Below are 25,014 nucleotides of genomic sequence, written 5' to 3' on the forward strand. Positions count from 1 at the left end.
TGAAGATCCCCTGGAGGCGATGCAAACAAGCTTAAGAGACTCGGTGCACGGGGGTACTGTCCTGCATGTGAAGGCAAGGGCTTAACTCCACCAAAGTTGGACAGCAGGCAGAGAAGACCAAGAGGACTACTCCGGACCACCACCCGTAATGCAGGATCCATGCCACTCAAGAGGAGGGGAGATCCACACAGCCGGTTGTCGTTGCAGCAGGTGCCTGCAGATGCAGGGGAGTGACTCCTTCATTCCAAAGAAAATTCCTTTTTTACTTCTAGGTGCAGGCTGGAGTCTTGTCGACCTCCGAGGATGCACAGCCCGGGAAATGTTGCAATTGATGGAAGGAGCCGGAGAAACAATGTTGCCAAGTGGAGTCATCACTGAAGTTGCAGATTGATGGTTCCTGAAGAGTCCAGGTGTCGTTCCAGTGGCCAGAAGATGATGTAAATGTTGCAGAGTAGTCCAGCAGTGATCTTGCATGTCGAATCTCAGGACCCACCCAAGAGGGTCACCCTTAACAGCCCAGGAAGGGGGATTGTTCACCTAGCAAAGTGACCACCTATCAGGAGGAGGAGGCTGTGACGTTACCTACCTGACCTGGCCACTCAGTTGCTCCAAGAGGCCTCTGCACAATTTGGATTAAAGATAGCGGAATTAAGTGGCAACCTGGAGCAGCTCTGGGCACCACCACTGCGTTGGTGATGAAATGGGGAGTGGTCACTCCCCTTTTCTTTGTCCACTTTCACACCAGAGCAGGGACCCAGGATCCCCGGACTGGTGCAATCCGGTTTATGCAAGGAAGGCACCAAATGTGCCCTTCAAAGCATACCGGTGACTTGGGGAGACTTTCCCTTCCAAACCATTTCACACCTATTTCCAAGGGAAGAGGGTGTTACTGCCCTCTCCCACAGGAAATCCTTTGTTCTGCCTTCCCCTGCTTGAGCTGGTCACGCAGCAGGAGGGCAGAAACCCATTTGGAGGGTCGCAGCAGCGCGGGCTGCTTGCAAAACCTTGGAAGACTGGTAGAAGCAATACTGGGATGTCCTCTAAGGAGCCCCTAGAGCGCATGGAATCATACAACCAATCCTGGCAACGGTATTGGGATATGATTCCGACACGTTTGATGCCAAACATGCCCAGGTTCGGAGTTACCATTATGTAGCTGGACACAGGTAGCTGACCTGTAGTAAACAGATGCATGCAACCTTTCACGCAGGCTGCAATGGCAGGCCTGCAGACACATTTTGCATGGGCTCTTATGGAGGGCACAATACATGCTGCAGCCCATGGGGATCCCTTGGTGCCCCAATGCCCTGGGTACCTAAGTACCATATACTAGGGACTTATATGGGGGCACCAGTATGCCAATTGTGGGACGTGCAAAGTCCTAGGCAACCAAATGTAGAGGCAGAGAGCACAGTCACTGGGGTCCTGGTTACAAGGAGAGCCAGAGCCATCAGATTTGAGGTGGTACCACATTTGTCTCTGAAGCCGCACTGGTTCCTTGGAATGATATGACTTTCCTCCGCCCAGGCTCTGAAGTCGTCAAATTACAAGCTTGCATAGATTTTAGCATTGTTGTCTATTAATGCAATAAGGTGGTAATAAAGGGCTCATATTTAGAGCCCCCTGTAAAAATATGCTGAATAATTGATCCTCTCTACGAGTCTGGGATATTATTCGTTGCCAAGCTGTAGCCAAACAGGGGGTGTTAGCACCTTGGTCCAAGAAGCTGTGTCAGATCTAAAGAGAAGTTGGAAGTATGACAGGGCCTGGAGCCCCATCCTTCCGTAACTTTGCGAGCTTCGCTGCACAGAGTTCCTCTAGTGGAATAGATGAGTATGTTCTTGATAATGCACCATCTTCCAACAAAGCCTTTGCTGGCGATTTTGTGCCCTTTGCAGGATCGATTGGTGAGCTGGGTGTAGGATCAGTGAATAGACAGTCAGTTTGCGGTGAAAAGTGAGCCGTCTGGAAAAAAAACTAAGCGAATTTGGTGACGTTTGTTTTGGAACCCCTCTTGCAACCAAATATAACTTGACTGACCAATGACCAAATGTTTTTTGGGTTCCGTGCATTGGTAGCGACCAACAGTTTGGTCCAAAAAGCCTAATTTCTTTCCTTTTCTGCCCGCAAGATTGCTCTCCTATAGAGGGACCGAGCTATCCTTAAGTTGGATTTTGCAATTAGCAAGGAAGGGTGCTTTGCAAGGGTTCGCATTTTGCGATTACCTCTGCGTTTCATGATCTTCATGGACCAAGTCATTTCGACTTTGAATAGAGAGGGCTCTAACTGCTTACTGTGTGGCAAGAACTTGATTTGACTTTTCTGGAGGATTTGACCGACGAAGAGTAACCACTGTCTGATGGGATCAGCACTTTGAGTAGTCAGAGCACTGAATAGGGCTCCTATCCATGGCAAGGCGGACCTACAAATATTGTCACCTATTTGGGTCTTTTTATATTTTTGGTCCGCACCCTAGAATTGGTGGACGGGGCAGCTTCCAATGTTGATGGACAAATTAAGAGCCTAATATGTTGTGATCTGTAATCACTGTCAGAGCTGGTCCCTAGGGAGAAATTCTCAATATGTTTGAAAAGACCAATTATGCAGATGGAAAAGTCAATACAGGAGATAGACTTTCCTGCAGACGTTATCCAGCCCGGTGGAATGTCGCCACTGAAGTGCCCAATGATAAGCCTAGGACCTATGGGTTCACACTCAGTGAAGAAAAACTGCTATTTTGCTCAGGCAATTTGTCGCTGGTAAATTCTGGGCTGCAAGATTGAACTCTATGTCCAGGTTGTTAGCCTCTCTGCCTATAAGAACCCTTCCCCTAAACAGGTTGGTTTTGAAGTTACCAGTTAGCACAATGTTTACTTACAGTAGGGTTAGCTTAAAGTCAGTGAAAATTGAAGCAAGAGTTCTGAGTTTCTCCTTCTTTCCAATTTGTAAGGGATGGATATTAACGTTAATAATGACAAACAAGTGGCTTCTTTGGGCATGCAGTATGATTCAGGTAAATTGCCTGGGCCCAGGTTACTTTCAGGGCAATCTCTTCCTCCAAATAATGTAATGGCAAAGAAATATAGGTTGTTAAGCTGCCCACTGGGCACCCATACCTGTGAATTTTGGTGGCCGGTTTCTCAAACTTGACCAGGCCGTTCAGTGGGACAGTAGTTTGAGCCCGGGTTTCTTGTAAAATAAGAATATCAAAAATCCTCTGTTGAACCACTACTTCGTAGTGTCTCTCATCTTCTTTAGAGGGGGGAGGTTGAGCGTAGAGGGGAGGCAGAGTGATGGACTGGACTACAAGGAAAAGAGTGACCACCTTCCGTAACAAGGATCCTCTAGTTTGAAGAACCACTTTGGGTAGAAGTTAAGGTATGAAGGATGTACAGTCAGTGCTTGTAACTCGCTAGGAAGGTCATTTTGATGATCAAATGCCTGAGTGGACAGTACTCTAGTAGCTCAAAGGCAGAGCACATCAGAAAAACACAAGTTGAGATACCAAAGGGGCATAATAAAAGGCGTTGGTGGTAACATACCCTGGAGACCTTTCATGAACCTATATACAATAGGGGATTTGAAAAGGGATGGATGATCTGGGGTAGGAAGTTGGCTCTCTATATACTATCTCAAAGTGAGAGATAGTGTGCACAGAGTCCAAGGGTTACCCTTAGAGGTTGATAGTGGCAAAATTAGATAATACTAAAGCTCTATTTTGTGGTAGTGTGGTCGAGCACTAGGCTTATCAGAGGATAGTGTTAAGAGTTTGTTGTACACACACAGGCAATAAATGAGGAACACACACTCAAAGACTTAATTCCAGGCCAATAGGTTTTATTTAGAAAAAAATATTATCTTAATTTATTTTAGAACCACAAGATTCAAGATTTCAGGAAAATATATAAAATGCAAGGTAATTAACACAGGTAAGTATAAAACTTTGATTTAAAACAGTAGCACACAGTTTTGGTTAGAATGACAATAAGCTATTTTAAAAGTGCCAGTTCCTGGGGGAGGTAAGTTTGGTTAGGTTTCGCAGGTAAGTAAAGCACTTACACAGTCAGTCTCCTGGGCTTAGGCAGCCCACCGTTGGGGGTTCAAGGCAAAGCCACAGCACCAACAACACAGGGCCGGGCAGGTGCAGAGGTCAAAGGAGGGCCCAAAACACATAGGCACCAATGAAGAACATAGTGCTCCGGTCCTAGTCAGCTTACAGGTAAGTACCTGCGTCCTCGGGGAGCAGAGCAGGGGGTTTTGTAGAGCACTGGGGGGGGGGGGGGGGAGGTTAGACAAGCCCACAAGACACACCCTCATCGGCACAGGGGCGGCCGGGTACAATAGGTAAAGTAGGCATCAGGTTTGCTATAGAAAGCAATGGAGGGACCCGGGGGTCACTTGGGCGATGCAGGCAGGGCACAGAGAGGGCTTCTCGGGACAGCCACCGACTGGGCTAGGATGAGGGCGGCCTGCTGGTCACTGTTGGAGTTGGCTGGGAGTCCTCTCTGTGGTGTTGGTTGCCCTGGACTCGAGCCAGGGGGCGTCGGGTGCAGAGTGTGAAGACTTCTGGAGGGAAGTGAGAGTCTCTTTAAAGTTGTTTCAAAGTTGCAAAATTGTTGCAGTTTCTGAACAGTGCCGCTGTTCTCTGGAGTTTCTTGGTCCTTTAGGTGCAGGGCAGTACTCTGAGTCCTCAGAGGTCGCTGGTCCCGCTGGATGCATTGCTGTGCAGGTTCTTTGAGTCTGGAGACAGGCCGGTAGGGCTGGGGCCAAGTCAGTTGGTGTATCCATTGTCTCAGCGGGACTTTCAGGTCAGCAGTCCTTCTTTCTTCAGGTTGCAGGAATCTGATTTCCTGTGTTCAGGGTCGACCCTAAATACTGAATTTAGGGGTGTGTTTAGGTCTGGGGGGCAGTAGCCAATGGCTACTCTCCTTGAGGGTGGCTACACCCTCTTTGTGACTCCTCCATGAGGGGAGGGGGGGCACATCCCTATTCCTATTGGGGGAATCCTCCAATCTCAAGATGGAGGATTTCTAAAGGCAGGGGTCACCTCAGCTCAGCGCACCCCATGGGGCTGTCCTGACTGGTACGTGACGACTCCTGGTTTTTCTCATTATCTCCTCCGGACTTGCCATCAAAAGTGAGGTCTGTGTCCGGAGGGGCAGGCATCTCCACTAGCTGGGATGTCCTGTGGTGCTGTAACAACAGGCAGGATCCTTTGAGGCTCACCACCAGGTGTTACAGTTCCTGCAGAGGGAGGTGAGAAGCACCTCCACCCAGTACAGGCTTTGTTCCTGGCCACAGAGTGACAAAGGCACTCACCCCATGTGGCCAGAAACTCGTCTGGTTGTGGCAGGCTGGCAGAAACTGGTCAGCCTAGCACTAGGAGTCGGACTGGTATTCAGGGGCATCTCTAAGATGCCCTCTGGGTGTATTTTACAATAAATTCCACACTGGCATCAGTGTGCATTTATTGTGCTGAGTAGTTTGATACCAAACTTCCCAGATTTCAGTTTAGCCATTATGGAACTGTGGAGTTCGTATTTGACAGACTCCCAGACCGCATACTTTTTATGGCTACCCTGCACTTACAATGTCTAAGGTTTGGCTTAGACACTGTAGGGGCATAGTGCTCATGCAACTATGCCCTCACCTGTGGTATAGTGCACCCTACCTTAGGGCTGTAAGGCCTGCTAGAGGGGTGACTTACCTATGCCACAGGCAGTGTGAGGTTGGCATGGCACTCAGAGGGGAGTGCCATGTCGACTTAGTCATTTTCTCCCCACCTGCACACACAAGCTGTGAGGCAGTGCACATGTGCTGAGTGAGGGGTCACCTGGGTGGCATAAAACATGCTGTAGCCCTTAGAGACCTTCCCTGGCCACATGGCCCGTGGTACCAGGGGTACCATTTACAAGGGACTTATCTGTGTGCCAGGGCTGTGCCAATTGTGGGAACAAAGGTTCAGCTTAGGGAAAGAACACTGGTGCTGGAGCCTGGTTAGCAGGGTCTCAGCACACTTTCAATCATAACTGACATCAACAAAAGGCAAAATGTTAGGGGGTAACCATGCCAAGCAAGGCATTTCCTTACATCTGGCAACTGCATAAATGCTGAAATGATAACCTTTCAACTTACCCAACGCAGAGCCCTGTTAGGGTAAAAAGAAGAAATACAAAATAACTTGGGAAAAGGGTGCAGATAAAGGCTAAACCTGCTGTGCTGCATAACATGCCACAAACTTGCTTCCAAGGACGGTGTATACCGTCTTGGTGGAGGGGTGGTTGGCTGCCAATTTAAAATTACAGACTTTGGGCCGAAGGCTGAACACAGTCAACTGTTGCCGCTCAATCTCCACGTATGAAGGCAAAGCGTTTGCAGTTTCGGGTGCAGAATTCTGCCCTGTTGCTGCAATAGAAGATCCTCCCAAAGAGTCAGCCTGATCAGAGGGCTTATGCTCATGCTCAACAGCTCAGCATACCAGACTCACCGTTCCCAATCCAGAACCACAAGAGTGACTTGGGCCCGGTCGTTCCCAATCTTCTTGAAAACTCTGTACAGGTGTGGTATTGTCGGAAAGTTGTACAGGAGTCCGGAGCTCCACTCAACACAAAGTGTCTCTGAGCGACAGTTGCCTTCGAAACTCCAGTGTGCAAAGCTGCTGACATAGCACGTTCTGTGTGGAGGCGAACAGATCTTTTCTCCCCGCTCTAGGAAGAGATCTTGCATCACTGTCAGATGGAGACGTCAATTTGCCCGACCCTCCATGTTGCAATACCACACAGACGTGGTGTTGTCCATGGTGACCTGTACTAGCCTTCAACTGACTGAAGGAAGAAAGGCTTTCAATGCCAACCAGATCACTGAAACTCCAAAAGATTAATGCGAAGCCCAGATTCCATCAGAGACCTTGTCCTCTGATCACCACCACTCCACGAAGGCCGCCTCAGCCCACGAGTGAAACATCTGTCACTATAATCAGCTCTGGCTGGGGAAGGGAAAGGGGTCCCCACCAAGATCTGGATAATGCTGGAAAGATTTCCCTGATGTGACGTCCACTGGGCCTTCAGTTCCCACTGCAGGGCCCGCACTTGCAAATGGGCATCAGTAACATGCAGGAAGCCATGAGGCCGAACAGCCTCAAAGTCAGTCTCACCAAAATCCAGGATAGAGGCTGAGACATCGGCATCATAACCTGAATATCCTGGACTCAACGCACATGAATCTAGGCCGAAACTGAAATGTGTCCAGAACAGCTTAGATAAAGGGGAGCATCTTGGAGTGAGTCAGGTGCGACTTCCACACGTTGACAGGAAACCCCAGCGAATGCAGGAGGTTCGCATAATCTGGAGGTAGAAGACAACTGCCTGTCGAGGTAGGTAAAGACTAGAACCCGTGTACCCTGCAGGTGAGCTATGACCACTGTAGGAAGCTGTCCTGGTGTGTGGTGAGCACCTTTTGTGTTATCAAATTATACCAGGTCCAGGTCTCCCCTATTAGTGAGGTGTAGACAGTGCCTAGGAAGCCAGGGCTCTCTAGAGGTAGCTGAGGATGAGCACCCAAGACTTATCTAGGAGACATGCAAAGCTTATGCAATACCCCTAGAGTCACACAACACATACACACATGAAAAAAATCACACAGTGTTACAAAAAAAGGTAGCTTATTATGGTAACACGAATACTAAAATACTGTTTAGGCAATACTCCATTAGGAGGTGAGTAAACACACTATTATGTACACATTGTAAGTCAGTGATTAGCACAGAAAGCAATAGCAAATAGTAAAACAATAGAAAATAGTGAAGGCTCTAGGGGGAGACCAAACCATATATTCAGTAAGTAGAATGTAAAAGGCAGTCCCCCATCCAAGGATGTGGAATCAGTAGAGGGGAGCTGGAGGAACAAGGAATACCAAAAAGAAAGTATCAGGATGCCCCCAGCAACTAGGAGAGTAGAGGTAAGTACCTGGGTTTCCCCAAACCCACAGGAGAACTTTGGAAAAGGACTCTGCAGGACCCAGAAAAGAGTGGAAGAGACCAAAGGTGGATTCTGACAGAAGAGGACATGTAAAAGAAGGGAACCAAGTCCAGTTCGAGTTGGAGTATCCAGCAGTGGCAGGAGCCACTGCCCACCCTTCTATCAATGCAGGACCAGGTCGACAGTGGATGTAAAATGGCAGCAGTGCAGCACAGGAGCATAAGAGGAGTTCCAGAGGTGGTGCAAGTGATGTCCCAAGTTGGCAGTCGTGATGCAGGAAAACCACCAACAAGCCTTGGGAAATGCAAGATTCGGTGAAAAAGGTTTTTCAAGGCTGAAGAGGACCAGCAAGGTCCAGGGGACTCGACCCAAGGAAGAGGGTCCGACGTGAACCGCAGCAGCTGGGAGTGTAACAAGAGGAGGAGGCTGCCCCCACAGGCAGCAGACACAGGAGTCGCAGTGAGGCCCACTCAGCACACCATCGATGGTGCAGCAGGCAGGAGACTGTGCTTTGCAGGGAAGAGTGCAGGAGACCAGGGTTACATAGAGCCTGAAGGTCCCTTGGAGGGGGAACAAACAAGCCTTAGTAGCTGCAAAAGTCGTGGTGCACAGGGGTACTGTCCTACGAGGAGAGGTAAGGGCTTACCATCTCCCAAGTTGGACAGCTGGTAGAGAGGACCGGGGGACCACTCCAGCGCATTCGTGATGCAGGATCCACGCAGTTCAGGAGGAAAGAGGACCCACGCAGCCGTCGGATGCAGGCAGGTGAATCCTTCACTCCAAGGGAGATTCCTTCTTGCTTCTTGTGCAGGCTGAAGACTCGTCACACCCAGAGGATGCACAGCCAGAGAAAGGTTGCAGTAGCTGGAAGGAGCCTGAGAAACAATGTTGCAGAACGGAGCTGCAGACTGTCGGTTCCTGGAGTGTCGAGTTGCAGTCTGAGTGGCTAGAAGATGATGCAGAGGAGTCCTGCTGCAATCTTGCACTTCGAATCTGAAGACCCACCCAGGAGGGAGACCCTAAACAGACCAGGAAGGGGGATTGGTCACCTAGCAGGGTGACCACCTATCAGGAGGAGGCCGTAACATCACCTGCCTGTCCTGGCCACTCAGATGCTCCCAGGGGCCTCTGCTCACTTTGGAATCAAGATAGCAAAATCAAGTGGCCACCTGGAGGAGTTCTTGGCCTCACCGCTGGGGTGGTGATTGACAGGGAAGTGGTCACTCCCCTTTCCATTGTCCAGTTTTGCGCCATAGCACGGAGTGGTGGTCCTTGGACTGGTGCAAATCAGTTTATGCAAGAAGGGCACCAAATGTGCCCTTCAAAGCATACTGGTGGCTTGGGTAGGCAACCCCTCCCAAGCCATATAACACCAATTTTCAAAGGGAGAGGGTGTTGCCTCCCTCTCCCAAAGGAAATCTTTTGTTCTGCCTTCCTGGGCTTGAGCTGTTCAAGCAGCAGGAGGGCACAAACCTGTCTGAGGGGGGGCAGCAGCAGCTTGGGCTGCCCCTAAAACCCCAGAAGGCTGGTAGGAGCAATGCTAGGGGTCCTCTAAGGAGCCCCCAGACTGCATGCAATCATACTTCCAATACTGGCAACAGTATTGGGGTATGATTCCGACATGTTTGATACCAAACATGCCTAGGTTCGGAGTTACTATTAAGTAGCTGGACATAGGTTGTAACCTACGTCCAGTACACTCTAAAATGGCGTCCCTGCACTCACCAAGTCCAGGAAAATGGGACTGGAGTTTGTGGGGGTACCTCTGCTAGTGCAGGGGTACCATCACACACAGGTACTTGCAGTTCCCTCTAAGCTAAGAGGACCTGCCATAGGGATGACTTACAGTGACCTGGTGCAATGACCTGTAGTGAAAAGGGTGCATGCACCCTTTCACACAGGCTGCAATGGCAGGCCTGCAGATACACTTTGCATGAGCTCTCCATGGGTGGCATACTGCAGTCCATGGGGATCCCCTGGTGCCCAAATGCCTTGGGTGCATAGGGATCATATATTAGGGACTTACATGGGGGCACCAGAATGCGAAATGTGGGGTGTAAGTGGTTCAAGTAACCAGGTTTTAAGGGAGAGAGCATAATTACTGGGGTCCTGGTTAGCAGGATCCCAGTGAACACAGTTAAGCACACTGACAACAGGCAGAAATGGGGGTAACCATGCCTAGGAAAAGGGTACTTTCCTGCAAGCTATCAGTAAAAAAATTAATTTGACAATGAAACGTGTTAAAAAGAGACTAAAAAAAAAAAACTCAGCAGCAGCAGGAATCCCTACATCTGGCAGTAAAGAAAAAGATTAATTGATATCAAGAGGTTTTCCACCATTCACGCGTATTTGGACTCTTACTGCCCATATTGCTCACCCTAGCTGTGCAGTGGAGAATCCCAGATCCCTGCGGCTGCTGGAGATGTTTTTGTTTGCTCCGCACTGCCCCCTTGGTAATGACTTTTGAACTGTTCTGCAGCAACTGCGAGGCCTCTCCACAAAACGGCAACGTTGGCAGTGAGAACGGGCTACAACCTGGCCGACTGATCTAGCTACTTGGGATTCCTGGGGTAATTTCTGAAAATTTCATTGGCCCTAAACCCAGCCCACTCACTTGGTGTGGAAAGCCCCGACTGGAGCGTGCCCCCACCCGGGAAAAAAAACCTGCTGGAGTGCTGGGTGGCATTGCCGCGTGTGCGGCAGCCTTGAGAGACGCTCCTCTTGTGCGGGCCTTGGGCCAGCAAGAACAGCATGGAACCTCATTGAGCCTGATTGGCGCCCCTGCTTAGCCTGTGCTGCACTGCCTGCTTGCCGGAAGAGACTGCTCAACAGTGAAGCGGATGGCCTTGGGGTGGCTGTGTTTCCTGGAGGCACTGGCCTGGCGGACCACAAATTCTATATGGGCCTTATCCTGCAGTAGAGGTGTGTGACTTCACCCTGACCAATACTGCCAGCCCCCTTTCAATCCCAACAGAGGTCTGGGGCTAATATTGCCCACCCCGCTACAACGGAACCTCTTGGGGCTGGAGGCCAAGGACATGCAGGGAGTAGCATGAAGGGGTCATATGTAGCTGGCTTGCGGGCACAGACCTGCGTCCTGCACTGGGGCATAGTGAAGACCTGGGGGCCAGCAAGACCAGAAGAAGACAAGTCCCTCCACCCCTCCCCTTCTTATTAGACAGATTTTTGGGACTAGAAACCCTAGGGATTGCTCGAACCGCTGAGGCACTTGCACAGCTGATTATACCAGGCAGAGTGGGAGGGCTGTGCAGTGGCAACTGAGGGAACTGGGGGAGTGCCCCCGCTGATGCAGAAGGGGACACTGGTCCTGCATCACTGTGGTGGGGGGGTGTACCGCTACTGCTTCTGGATTCCTATTAAAAAACACCCTTTCCCCCAGTACTCTACTCGTCCTGCTACTCTTAAACAACCATCAGAGCCCTGGCACTGGCTCTCCAACAGAAGCTGAGGGACAACTTGGCTGCAGCAACTAAGGGGTGAGACCCACACCTGTCATGCTCACGCCGCTTTAAGCCTAACTATATGTAAATTATCCAGACCCTCGATGATGGGCAAGTACTCAAAGCAGATGAAACTGACAAACCCCTCCTCTTCAGAAGACGCGTGCCTTGCAGCTGCTGCTGAGATGACCTCAAAGGGCCCCACCCCCTCTGGGGGACAGCAGGGAGCAACGTTGGACTCCAATCTACAAGCCACTGACACCTCCTGTGAGGCTCTGGAACTCAAGATTGACACAGTGACTCCAGTTAAAGGGCTCTTACAGGGTGATCAGAAATAATATATGAATTATTGGCCTGCCAGAGTGCATAAAGGGCCAACTTGGGAACATGGATGCTTTTCTGGAGACTGTCTCAGTTCCACACGCTGCAGCAGATGCACCATGTGCATACATGCCCACTGCTACCAGGAACTGCCCCATGATCAGTGGTGGCCAAAATGCTGCAGTTCAAGGACCACGACCACAACATGGACCAGGCTGGTCAGAGGGGCCCTATTATGGTGGAAAATCAGAGGGTCATGATCCTTCAGGACTTCTTCAAAGGGGTCCAGAAACAACAGGCCTCTTTCCTGGAAGTTAGACGCGCCTCAGACTTGGGAATAACCTGCACCATGCTGTTTCCAGCTCAACTGAGGGTGACCCAGGGGGACGACGTGCACTTTTATACTTCCTTTGCCCTTCTTTTGAACTGGATTGACAACCTCCACTAGCCAGGAAGTAGCTCTGACAACGCACACCAGAGGGCTCATGGGAGGCTCTCTCAGAAAAGGTGGGGGGGGGGGGATCCAAGAGAATTCCCCTCCTGATCGCAGGTCCTGCATGAACAGCAATAAGTAGTGGAGGAGGTGGCAGCCATCAGTGGGGCCAATTCTACCCAACTTTCTGTGCTTGGAGAAAAGAATGCACTAAAAGACGACAACCCGAAGGATACAGACTCGGACTATGCATCAACAAGTTTGCATAGCTCAAGGGACTTGTTGCTTGTGGACAACCCTGGTACCTCTGATGACACTCTTTAATGGCATTATTATGTTTACCTTTAGCTGAGCTTACCTTGCTTGACTGTGTTATCCTTAAACCTGCACTAGCTGTGGATTGGGCGGGCTTTAAATCTGTCTTCCAGTCAAATGGCGTGATGTAACTCTGGGAGGCACAGTAGCTGGTGCACTCCCCTTCTATTGAAGTTGTTTTGAAGTTGTAGGGATGACAACTGCACTGACGTTGTGTGTTTGTTTGCAGGTTTGTATGAGGAGTATGTTTCTTCTTGAACTGGGGATGAGGCATTGGGGTTTCAGTTTGTGGTTCATGGGATGTATACATGGGGCTGCCCCTGACCAATTGAATAGATACCTGCCAGAGTGGTTGATGACCATTGTCTACTCAAAGCTCGCAGGGCCCTGGTCCCAACTTATACACCACTCTTGTAATGTAACAGTATGGAGAACTTCTTAACCTATAATTTTATGAACTGGAATGCTCGGGGACTTAATAGCCTAACCAAGCATTATAAAGTACATGTATATTTGAAAAGAAGGGAAGCCCACATAGTCCTCTGGTAGGAAAACCCCACTCTACCAAGGAAAAGGATGCCCTGCCTAAGAGATGGTGGGGACAAGAATATACCACCATACACTCTGCCTTTGTTAGGAGGGTACTGTAGTGGATTTTTTCTGGGATTCCTTTTCAAAAGACACAAACTGATTGACTCAGCAGGGAGGTACATGCTCGTGAAAGGACGATTGGCAGAGCGCGACCTGGCGACTGTGGGGATATTTGCACCCAACACAGATCAAGGTTGGTTCTTTATGGAACTCCCCCAGATAATGCCCCCCTACCATACACAGAGCATATTATTAGGAGGTGACTACTGCATTACAGGCCCGACACTTGACAGATCACACCCACTTCTAGCGGACTTCCTCAGTTCTCAGCACAACCCAGATTTTCTCACAATGGTTGCACCGGTGGTCGTTGGTGGACCCTTGGAAGCATTCCTACATGGGCGTTCGGGATTACTCTTTTTGCTGGAGCATGCATGAGCTCCATGTTTGCCTGGACACCTTCCCGTGCTCGCCAGAGGTATATGGGGTAGTTTGTGCTGCAGAATACCTCTGTAGGACGATCAACTATCGCAACCCTGTGCTACTCTCATTAGACTGGCACAGGCAACACCCCCTACATACCGGACTGGCGACTGTCCGACCCAGTGTTTCAACAAACTACTTGCAAAGCTATGTGTGACTACTATACGGTTAATGAGACCACTGTTGCCACTCCCCTGAACAAGTGGGATGCCTTCAAGGCAGTTATTCAAGGGTGCTGTACAGCAGAGGTGGAAGGAGTGTGACGTGCATTAGAGGTAGAAGCGAAATCCAGTGAAATGGACTAGCGGGAACAGGAACCGATATGGCCAGGGAAGCCAGACCTAAAACAATTATTACTGGATGCAAGTGAGCAGCTGGCAGCCTACAGTGAAAAACGTAGGTGATTTTACTATCGGGAATATATAACCCAAGCACATGCAGAACCCAACAAGGCGGGCCCTCCTGGCCTGGCTGACCAGCCCACACTTGACCATTGAAACAGTTTTGGAGCTCTATGAAAATCTCTATACCCAGGATGACATTAACAGTAGATTCAAGGAATACTACACCACACTATATGCTCCCCCACCATCATTACCCCTGTATGATAGAGAACTACCTGGACCTCCCCCTACAGTGAAGCTGGAGGAGATGGAAGCTTTCTGGGATCCTATTTTAATACAGAAGGTACGGACATGGCAGTTAAGGTAATGTGAAGTGTCCTGGGACGGATGGCCTTCCAGTTGAATTTCATGTAGCCTACGTCAAAGATTTGGCCCCTAAGTTAGCCGCCCTGTACACTGCGTCCAAGGAAGCGGGATGTTTGCTTTCATCTACGAGAGAGGCACTGCTAGTTCCTCTACTGAAACAAGTTTGCCTCCTGTGGGAGGTCCAAGCCTATCGCCCCATATCCATGCTCAATATGGACCATAAAATATTGAGCAGGATCTTATCCACCCTCATACTGCCCTGGATGCCTAAATTAATCCATACAGATCAAACTAGTTTCATCCCAGGGGGTGCAATACTGCTTATGATACCCATCACCTCCTATCAATACTGGAGGCAGACATGCCAAAACACGCAGCGGGGATTGCAGCTATTGATATGGAGAAGTCCTTTGATAGCCTTCACTGGGATTTCCTCTATCACGTAATGGTGAAAACAGGCTTGGGGGCTGGAGTCATTAAGTTGCTGCCCATTTGTACTCGGACCCTACAGCACGAGTACACACAGGCAGGTATATCTCGGACTCTTAAACTGTGGGCCGCAGGACCTGGCATGGTTGCTTGCTTTCCCAAGTATTGTTCGCAATTACAGTTGAGCATCTAGCTAGCAGATCAAGATCAGGATCCTCCTACCAGAGACTGGACATATGGGGCACTGTTCACCTTGCTGCCCTCTATGCAGATGACATGCTCCTGTTCCTGAGACATGTAGAGGAAGGCCTTCTGGGTGCCATAGATCTCCTGGACTGCTTTGGCAGAGTGTTGAGCCCGTGTATTAAATGGCAAAAGTTCCAATTATTTCTGCTCTGCAGCACCGCCCCAAGACCTTCATGGCTTCACCTAGGAAGGGACGTATCTGAAGTACCAGGGAGTTGGGATATATTACAACCTTCAGGATCGCTTGGACGGAAATATGGGCACTTCTCCTCAAGGGACTTTGCACCGCCGTAGATTTCTGGAAGCTCCTGCGCTTTTCAGTGATGGGGAGAATTGTAGTGGTAAAGATAGTGGCACTCTTAAGGATAATGCACTTTTACTCCACACTGCCTCTTCTTGTTCCTCTGCGGGTTTTCAGGTACCTGGTCTCATTGTTGACTGTGTTGCAGTAGGGGCCTGGGCGACTAAGGGTGGCAATGACTAAAATGCAGCGCCCGACAAAAGAAGTGGGACTGGCAGCCTCTGACTGCAAGGACTACTATTCAGCTGCACAACTCTAATGGTTCATCGAGTGGATTCACCTATGCATGGGAACCGATGGGGACAACACGCTGATGATGCCGGGCCTCCACATTCTTGAACCAGATACTCTTACACCCCAAGATCCCACTGCAGAAAATCAATGCAGATCTGCAATTTATTCGACATTGCTAGCGACGCTACCTTCAGCGCACTCGCACTAGACCATTCTCCCCGGATAACTCCTTCAGGGGCCAAGAACAGATGACCCCGGGGCTGCACTAAGGGGCTGTAGGAAGCTGGCCTTGTGTGTGGTGGGTACCTATGATACTTACATATTATACCAGGTCCGGTATCCCCTCTTAGTGAAGTGTAGGCAGTGTCTAGAAGCCAGGCTCTCTAGAGGTAGCTGTGGATGAGCAGCCAAGGCTTATCTAGGAGACATGCAAAGCTCATGAAATACCATTGTAGTCACACAGCACTTACACACATAAAAGAAAACACTCAGTTGTACAAAAATAAAGGTACTTTATTTTAAAACAAATCACTACAAAATACTAGACGGTGACCCACTCTTAGGAGGTAAGTAATACGTTAAATATGTACACTACTAATCAGAAACAGGCATAAAAAAGGTTAGAAAAACAGTGCAAATAACAATAACCAATAGTGACCCTAGGGGAGCACAAACTACATACTTAAAAAATGGAATCTGAACAAGGTACCCCCACCTAAACCCAAGTAAAATGTGCAGAGGGGAGCTGGGAGTACTAGAAAACCACAGAGGTAAGTAACACAGTAGCCCCCAATGACTAGGAATGCAGGAGTAAAACACTGGATTTTCATCAAACCACACAAAAGGAGGAAAAGACTAAAAAGAAGACACCCAGAGAAGACTGCAAGGAAACCAGCGGTGGATTCTTGTAGAAAGACGACCTATGGAGAAAGGGGACCAAGTCCAAGAGTCACAGTGGAGTCCAGGAGGAGTATGAGGTACTACGCACCCAGCTGTGGATGCAGGAGTTGGTTGACGGTAATGAAGAACAGGTTGGCAATGCAGCTCTGGGGCTGATGGAGAGTTCCTGATGGATGCAGATGTCCCACACCGGAAGGAAGATTGCAGATGGGTGTCGGTGCAGGATTTCCACAAACAAGCCTTGGCAAAGGCAAACTTGTGGTTAGCGGAAAAGAGGGGCTGCCGGGCACCAGCATGGCCCAGGAGGACTCAACCCAGGAAGGGGAGTCAGAGGGGACCCTCAGCATTGCAGAGAGTCAACAGGAGCAGAGGCAGCACCCACAGGAGTCCCATGGGACAGGGACACCAGAGTCACAAAAGAAGCCCACGCAGCATTACAAAAGAGGATCCCACGCCGCAAAAGAACCACGCAGCAGGCTGTGCTTTGCAGGATGGAGCTACACGTCGCCGGGAGATCCCTTGGAGAAGATGCAAATAAGCCTTGGCAGCTGCAAGAGACGCAGTGCATGGGGTACTGTCCTGCGAGGGAAGGCAAAGACTTACCTCCACCAAAGTTGGACAGCTGGCAGAGACAACCAAGAGGACTACCCCTGGAACCCCAATGCCCTGGGTACTGAGGTACCATATACTAGGGACTTACATGGGGGAGACCAGTATGCCCATTGTGGAAAGAAAAGGTTAGTAGTAACCAAATGTAGGGAAGAGAGCATTATCACTAGGGTCCTGCTTATCCTAGTGAACACAGTCAAACACACTGACAAAAGGGAAAATGGGGTAACCATGCCAAGAAAGAGGGCACTTTCCTACAGAGGACTTCTCTGAATGGGCTGTATGTAGGCTGGCTCGTATCAGTGGCTTTTATAGGGATGGAGAACTTCTACCTTTTGAGAACCTCTCCACCACATTTGACCTCCTGAGAGGCCAGTACCTACTGCATAGAACGCCAGTGGCCATCCTGCATGAACTTTGGAACACTGGCACAACTGAGCCACGTCACCATACCGGTCTGTTTTTGTGCACCTCAACGGGACAGTTCAGAGCAGTGACAGGACTATACAGAGCTTTGCGCCTCAACATTGCTACTCCCCTGATAGTGTAGCGGGAAAAAGGGACAAGGATTTAGCACACCCACTTACTGACACTGCATGGACTAAGATCCTCTCCCATACTCACCCAGTATCTAGGAATGCCAGATTTAAACTGATTTTTTTTTTTGTATTTCCCACATAGAGTTTACTTTACTCCAGGTAGGATTATTTGGCTCTTCAAAGTAGCAGAGGTGGTTTCTAGGTGTAGAGAACAGGATGCCGAATTGTTACATATGGTGTGTGTGGACCTGCCCCTTGTTTATTGATTACTGGAGAGAAGTAGTGGATTGCATTAAGTGTGTTACCCAAAGAGAAATATTGCATACCCAAGTAACTGGTCTACTAGGAGGATTCCACAGATCTATCTACTGTAGGTTGCTATTAGATTTGTAGATCTGGCCCTGGTTCTTGCAAAACAGGAGCTTATAATGCACTAGAAAGTCACCAGGGCCCCTAGGTTTGTGAAGGGAAGGGAGGACCTACTCCAGTGGGCAGGCTAAGAAAGTGTGATATTGCATCGGGAGTTGAGAAGTGGCTGTGGCTCCCTTGACAGGGCCGAGGCATGGGTCACGCTGATAAACTGCCTTCCAGAACTAGATACCTCCAGACATTCACCAAATGCCAGTCGATGGAGATGAGGAAAGCCAAAATTAGGAGGCATTAATCCACAAATTTTTCCTGAAGTGCGCATGCTGATTGAAAAATGGCAAGGGGCTATCGGAGCCACATACATTATCAAGAATGATGGGCAGGGGCAAGGAAAGGTGGTGGGAGAGTGCGTTGTTACTTGACTGGGACAAACTGTTATATTGCTGTGAAGTTCAATCTTCACAACTGAATATTCTGATACACCCAGATGGGTACTGTTTGCATTACAGTAAAATGCAATAAAAGTAGTTAAAAAAAAAAAAAAAAGGTGACAGTGCCTTATGAATGTTTTCTGCCTCCTCATGCTCATACAGCTATGGAAGTGTACAGCAACACCTGTCACTGGAGAGACACAATTTCTAATAAAAGTTTCTGCAGAAAGAGAATCCACTATAAAAATGTGTTTCTACTCTTAATAGCAAAGATGTTTCTGTCATAAAAAATTGATTGGTAATGAGCTATATAAACGAGCTTATAGCAAATAGGCAAAAATAAACTAGCTGCTTATATAAAGGATGATGAAGGAAGAACCCAAGTTAAAAGTATCTGCATGTGTCCTATTAGCATCTCATTTTAGATTTCTTGAAAAAAATAGCTATCTGAAAGGTGCAAGGTCTCAAAATATAGCAGCACTGTGCTCATGCTTTAATAACTTCTGTCCTTATGCTTTTCTGATGGAAATGTTTCTTATATTTAAGTACTTGAAATACATTGGCTCACCTGTTCCTCTGAAATATTTTGAAATGCATGTAACATGTTAGGGCATGTGGGGAGGAGCATTAGCAGCTCCCAGACACGTCTGGATAAGTTTTCTGCATGAAGGTGGAGTTCTTCACATCTTGCAAGCTGTAAAATAAAAAGCAACATCATAACATTTCTATGACTCTGAAACAAATGTTTAGTGACTTAACATGCTTGAATGAGACGAGCAACAAATTAATGGAATGAAAAGAACAAATGTATTTTTTAATTTTTTTTATTAGGTTCCACAGTATCATCCACTGAGAATTACAAATAAGTGACAATCATTCTGACCCATAACATCAAATTGTTGCATTCCTGCATCATATTTATACAGTTTACCTTGGTAGTTCATAGTACATACACCATTTACCTCATATTTTCTCATGTTTCTGGGGACAGCCTCAGGCCTCCTCAGATTGGCTGCTCCTGGTGCACACACTAATTAACATCCCTCTGCCATTTCACCAGGGTGGGGAGTCTAGGATGTTTCCAGTTATGCGCAATATTGCCTTTGGCTACCAGGGGAACCACCCCTATAACAGACCGCTCTGAGTGGGATCACCAATACCCTCCAAGAGACCCAGGAGTGCCTCCAGGGGACCCAGCTCAATTCAGTGCCACAGGACCTCAAAAATCCCACGACTCACCATTTCAAAAGGGTGCTAAAATTAGACATAACCAGACCATATGGTAAAATTCGTTAGCTGGAGTGGAGCAATGCGGACATGCAGGCTGGTCAGTATTGCCCATGCACTGCAATAGCTGGAAGGATAAATATGTTGCATGTAGACAGTTAATCTGGACCCTTCGTAGGTATGAAGGGTTGGCTAGTTCCCTCGGAGCCAGGCATGCCTCCCCCACCAATCCTCATCATCTAACTCACTCACCCAGTTGTCCCGCCTACGCCGGAGAGAAAGAAACAGATCTGGTGCCTTAATCACCAAGTAACGATAAATTATCGAAATCGCACCCTTTTCCAATTTTCCCATCAGCAGTTTCACCTCCAAGGAACTATATTCAGGAATCTGCTCAGAAGGTGGGAGGGGGGCAAGCAATGCATGGCGCAGTTGAAGAAAGCTAAAGAACTGGGTGCAAGACAGACCGCAGTGGTCTTGAAGCTCTTGAAAGGACATCAAGGATCCACACCGTGGCAATCATCACCTAGATATGTAATACCTATATGGTCCCAGTAGGAGACGTTCTGTAGTTGCGCAACTGGTCTTAGCCAAGAACCTCACGATAATGGCGTCATGTCTGTGAGGTGACGAGTCCAATGGATATGGTGCACGGCCTCTCTCCAGCAGAGCGGAGACATCGGGTACAGGATGGTGCTGTGGAGGGTATGGGGCTGCCAAAGAGTAGGTCAAAGAGTAGGTCAAGGAGCCTGTCAAGGCCTAGGTGATGCAACTCTAGCCTACATGTAGGATCATCCTATCCTCCTGCAAGCCACTCGTTTACTGGGACCAGATGCACTGCAAGGTAGTAACCATATAAATCTGGAATGCTAAGGCCTCCATAAAATGTTGATTTAAGAACTGAGGCGAAAACTTCCCAATGACGCCCATGTGTCCAAATGAAGGATGTCTGTTTCGAGTTAAGAGAACGAAACCACATATGTGGAATTGAATATGGGTAGTTTTCTAGGACGTATAGATATCGGGGAGACGCATCATTTTAAAGACCGCAATACGCTCTAGAGGATTCAGTGGCAGGAAAGAGCATGTGTGCAGTTCAAAATTTAGTGTTGAGGCAAGGAAATTCAGAGACCATCCCATGTCTGGGACGGTAGAGAAGGAATTGCGCCTGAGTGGAACGTCGGGAAACCAGAGTCGGCTTGCAGTCACCAGTTAATTCCATTAGAACAGACTTTTAGGGGTTTACACACAGACCAGATGCCTCAAAAATTAGCTGAATGTAGGAGGCTGGCCTGGCTTATAGTGGGTGCCTACACCTTGTGCCAGGGCCAGTCATCCCTTATTAGTAGAATAGAGGTGTTCTAGCAGCTTAGGCTGATAGAGGTAGCTATAGCAGAGCAGCTTAGGCTGAACTAGGAGACATGCAAAGCTCCTACTATACCACTTATATCATATAGCACTATATCATAAGAAAACACAATACTCCGAGTTACTAAAAATAAAGGTACTTTATTTTAGTGACAATATGCCAAAAGTATCTCAGAGGATATACTCCCTTAGGAGGTAAGTAATATACACAAATTATATGCACACAAACCAAAATGAGGTAAGTAACAGTTAGAAAAATAGTGCAAACAATGTAGAATCACAATAGAATGCAATAGGGAGAAATAGGCCTAGGGGCAACACAAACCATATACTCCAAAAGTGGAACGCGAACCACGAATGGACCCCAGGTCTAGTGTAGTGTGTAGAGGGTTGTTGCGAGTGTAAGAAAACACTAAGGGTGTCCAAGGTACCCCACCCCAAGACCCTGAAAAGTAGGAGTAAAGTTACCCTACTACCCCAAAAAGACAGTAAAGTCGAGATATGGGATTCTGCAAGGACAACAACTGACTGCAGAACACTGAAGACGGATTCCTGGACCTGAGGACCTGTAAAGGAAGGGGACTAAGTCCAAGAGTCACGCAAGTGCCTGGGGGGGCAGGAGCCCACTAAACCCCGGATGAAGGTGCAAAAGGGCTGCCTCCGGGTGAAAGAAGCCGAAGATTCTGCAACAACGGAAGGTGCCAGGAACCACTCCTTTGGTCAGAAGATGTCCCACGGCGTGCAAACAAGCCTTGCTAGCTGCAAGAGTCACGGTTGAGAATTTTGGGCGCTGCTGGGGCCCAGGAAGGACCAGGAGGTCGCCCCTTGGAGGAGGAGACAGAGGGAGCGCTCAGCAACTCAGAGAGCCCCCGCAGAAGCAGGCAGCACCCGCAGAAGCACCGGAACAGGCACTTAGAAGATCTGAGGACAGCGGTCGACTCAGAGTCACAAAGGAGGGTCCCACAACATCGGAGTCCAACTCAGCGATTTGGGCAATGCAGGGCAGAGTGCTGGGGACCTGGGCTAGACTTTGCACAAAGGAAGTCTTGCAAAAGTGCACAGAAGCCCGAGCAGCTGCAGTTGTCGCAGTACACAGGATTACTGTCTGGCGTGGGGAGGCAAGGACTTACCGCCACCAAATTTGGAAACAAGGGCCACTGGACTGTCATAGACATTTGGACCCAGCTCCTGTGTTCCAGGGACCACGCTCGTCAGGATGAGAGGGGACCCAGAGGACCGGTGATGCAGAAGTTTGGTGCCTGCTTTGGCAGGGGGAAGATTCAGTCGACCCACTGGAGATTTCTTCTTGGTTTCCAGTGCAAGTTGAAGGCAGACAGCCCTCAGAGCATGCACCACCAGGAAACTGTCGAGAAAGTCTGCAGGATGAGGCGCTACAATGTTGCTGGTAGTCTTCTTGCTACTTTGTTGCGGTTATGCAGGCGTCTTCGAGCAGTCAGCGGTCGATCCTTGGCAAAAGTCGAAGAGGGAAGTGCAGAGGAACTCTGGTGAGCTCTTGCATTCGTTATCTGGTTAGATGCCCACAGGAGAGACCCTAAATAGCCCACAGAGGAGGATTGGCTACTGAGAAAGGTAAGCACCTATCAGGAGGGATCTCTCACGTCACCTGCTGGCACTGGCCACTTTGAGCTGTCCATTGTGCCCTCACACTTCTGCATCCAAGATGGCAGAGGTCTGGGACACACTGGAGGAGCTCTGGGCACCTCCCCTGGGAGGTGCTGGTCAGGGGAGTGGCCAATCCCCTTTCCTTTGTCCAGTTTCGTGCCAGAGCAGGGCTGGGGGGATCCCTGAAGCGGTGTAGACTGGCTTATGCAAGGAGGGCACCATCTGTGCCCTTCAAAGCATTTCTAGAGGCAAGTAGAAGCTACTCCTCCCAGGTCCTTCCACCTATTTCCCAGGGGGGCAGAAACCTGTCTGAGGGATTGGCAGCAGCAGTAGCTGCAGTGGAGACCCCAGAAGGTTAGTTTGGCAGTTCCCGGGCTCTGTGCTGGAGACCCGGGGATGCATGAAATTGTCCCCCCAATACCAGAATAGTATTGGGGTGACAATTCCATGATCCTAGACATGTTACATGACCATGTTCGAAGTTACCATTGTGAAGCTACATATAGGTAGTGACCTATATGTAGTGCACGCGTATAATGGTGTCCCCGCACTCACAAAGTCCGGGGAATTTGCCCTGAACAATGTGGGGGCACCTTGGCTAGTGCAAGGGTGCCCGCACACTAAGTAACTTTGCACCTAACCTTCACCAGGTGAAGGTTAGACATATAGGTGACTTATAAGTTACTTAAGTGCAGTGTAAAATGGCTGTGAAATAACGTGGACGTTATTTCACTCAGGCTGCAGTAGCAGTCCTGTTTAAGAATTGTCTGAGCTCCCTATGGGTGGCAAAAGATATGCTGCAGCCCATAGGGATCTCCTGGAACCCCAATACCCTGGGTACCTAGGTACCATATACAAGGGAATTATAAGGGTGTTCCAGTGTGCCAATGAGAATTGGTAAAATTAATCACTAGCCTGCAGTGACAATTTTAAAAGTAGAGAGAGCATAAACACTGAGGTTCTGGTTAGCAGAGCGTCAGTGATAAAGTTAGGCACCACACAGGGAACACATACTGGGCATACTTTCTGAGCACTGGGGTCCTGACTAGGACTAGCCTGCTGGAGTATGGCTTTGGGAAAAGACCATGAGACTGTGTTAAACACTTTGTTGAAGTCAATGAGAAATAGGGCCAGAATGTTGTTGAGCCTGGACGCCTGAAAGAGGGCCAACTGCACTCTTCGGAACCAATGACGAGTTCTACTACTGGGCATAAAGCCACACTGGTCTGGATGGATGATGTAAGCAAGAGTTCGATTCAGTCTATTAGCAAAATCTTCGGAAAGATTTTAATGTCTTCATTAAAAAGAGAAATCAGGTGGTATGAGGAACAGTTTTCGACTGGCTGTCCTGACTTCAGTATAACCACTATAGTGGCGGTATCGAGGTCTGAGGCAATTAACTACTCTTTAGCACTACAGTACAGAGGGCCAGTAGATGCTGTGTCAATATGGCATGTTAGCACTTAAAAACTTTGATGGGGAATACATTGGGTGCCTAGTGATTGTGCACTCTCGCTCTAAAGTTGGTTGCCTAATATTTTGTAAACAACACAACTGGCATACTGGACCCCTCCCCCCCTTATAAGTCCCTAGTATATGGTACTTCGGTAACAAGGGTATTGGGGCACCAGGGGTTCCCTATGGGCTGCAGCATGTATTGTGGAATCCATGGTAGCCCATGCAAAATGTGTCTCTAGGCCTGTCATTGCAGCCTTCATGAAAAGGTGCATGTACCATTTCAATACAGGTCACTTTAAGTCACCCCTATGGTAGGCCCTCCTAGCTCAGATGGCAGGGTGCGGGTCTCTGGGAGTGAGGGCACCCCTCCATGAGCACAGGTGCCCCCTGTGAACTCCAGTTCCATTGCACTGGACTTCGTAAGAGTGGGGAAGCCATTTTACCCATGTACTGGACACCTGTGTCCAGCTACATAATGGTAACTCTGAACATGGGCATGTTTGGTATCAAACATGTTGGAATCATACCCCCCTACTGTTGCAAGTATTGGAAGTATGATTCCATGCACTCTGGGCGCTCCTTAGAGGACCCTAAGTATGAGGGTCTTCTAGCGTTTTCTGGGCACCCCACACTGCTGTCACCCCTCAAACAGGTTTCTGCCCTCCTGCAGCTTGACCAGATCAGGCAGGGGAAGGCAGAACAAAGGATGTCATGTGAGAAAGGGAGGCAACCGCTCTTCATTGGAAATAGCTGCTACAAGGCTTGGGAGGAGTATCCTCCCCATGCCACCGATTTGCTTTGAAGGGCACATTCTTTGCCCTCCTTGCATAAACCGGTTTGCACCAGTCCAGGGACCGCCGGTCCCTGCTCTGGCGCAAAACTGGACAAAGGAAAGGGGAGTGACCACTACTTTGTCAATCACCACCCAAGGGGTGGTGCCCAGAGCTCCTCCAAGTGGCCACTTCATCCTGTCATCTTGAAACCAAAATG

General features: G+C 48.9%; 1 protein-coding gene across 2 annotated transcripts in view; it reads right to left on the minus strand.

The window, feature by feature from the left end:
* The window catches only part of USP34 (ubiquitin specific peptidase 34), a 1,940,069-nt gene that overhangs the window by 1,348,338 nt on the left and 566,717 nt on the right, over positions 1-25,014 (minus strand). For both annotated transcript variants that reach the window (XM_069234398.1, XM_069234397.1), the window contains one exon: positions 18,917-19,042. In XM_069234398.1, the coding sequence (XP_069090499.1) occupies positions 18,917-19,042 (126 nt within the window). The remainder of the gene's footprint in view (positions 1-18,916; positions 19,043-25,014) is intronic.

Source organism: Pleurodeles waltl, chromosome 5 (assembly GCF_031143425.1).
Source record: "Pleurodeles waltl isolate 20211129_DDA chromosome 5, aPleWal1.hap1.20221129, whole genome shotgun sequence".
NCBI lineage: Eukaryota > Metazoa > Chordata > Amphibia > Caudata > Salamandridae > Pleurodeles > Pleurodeles waltl.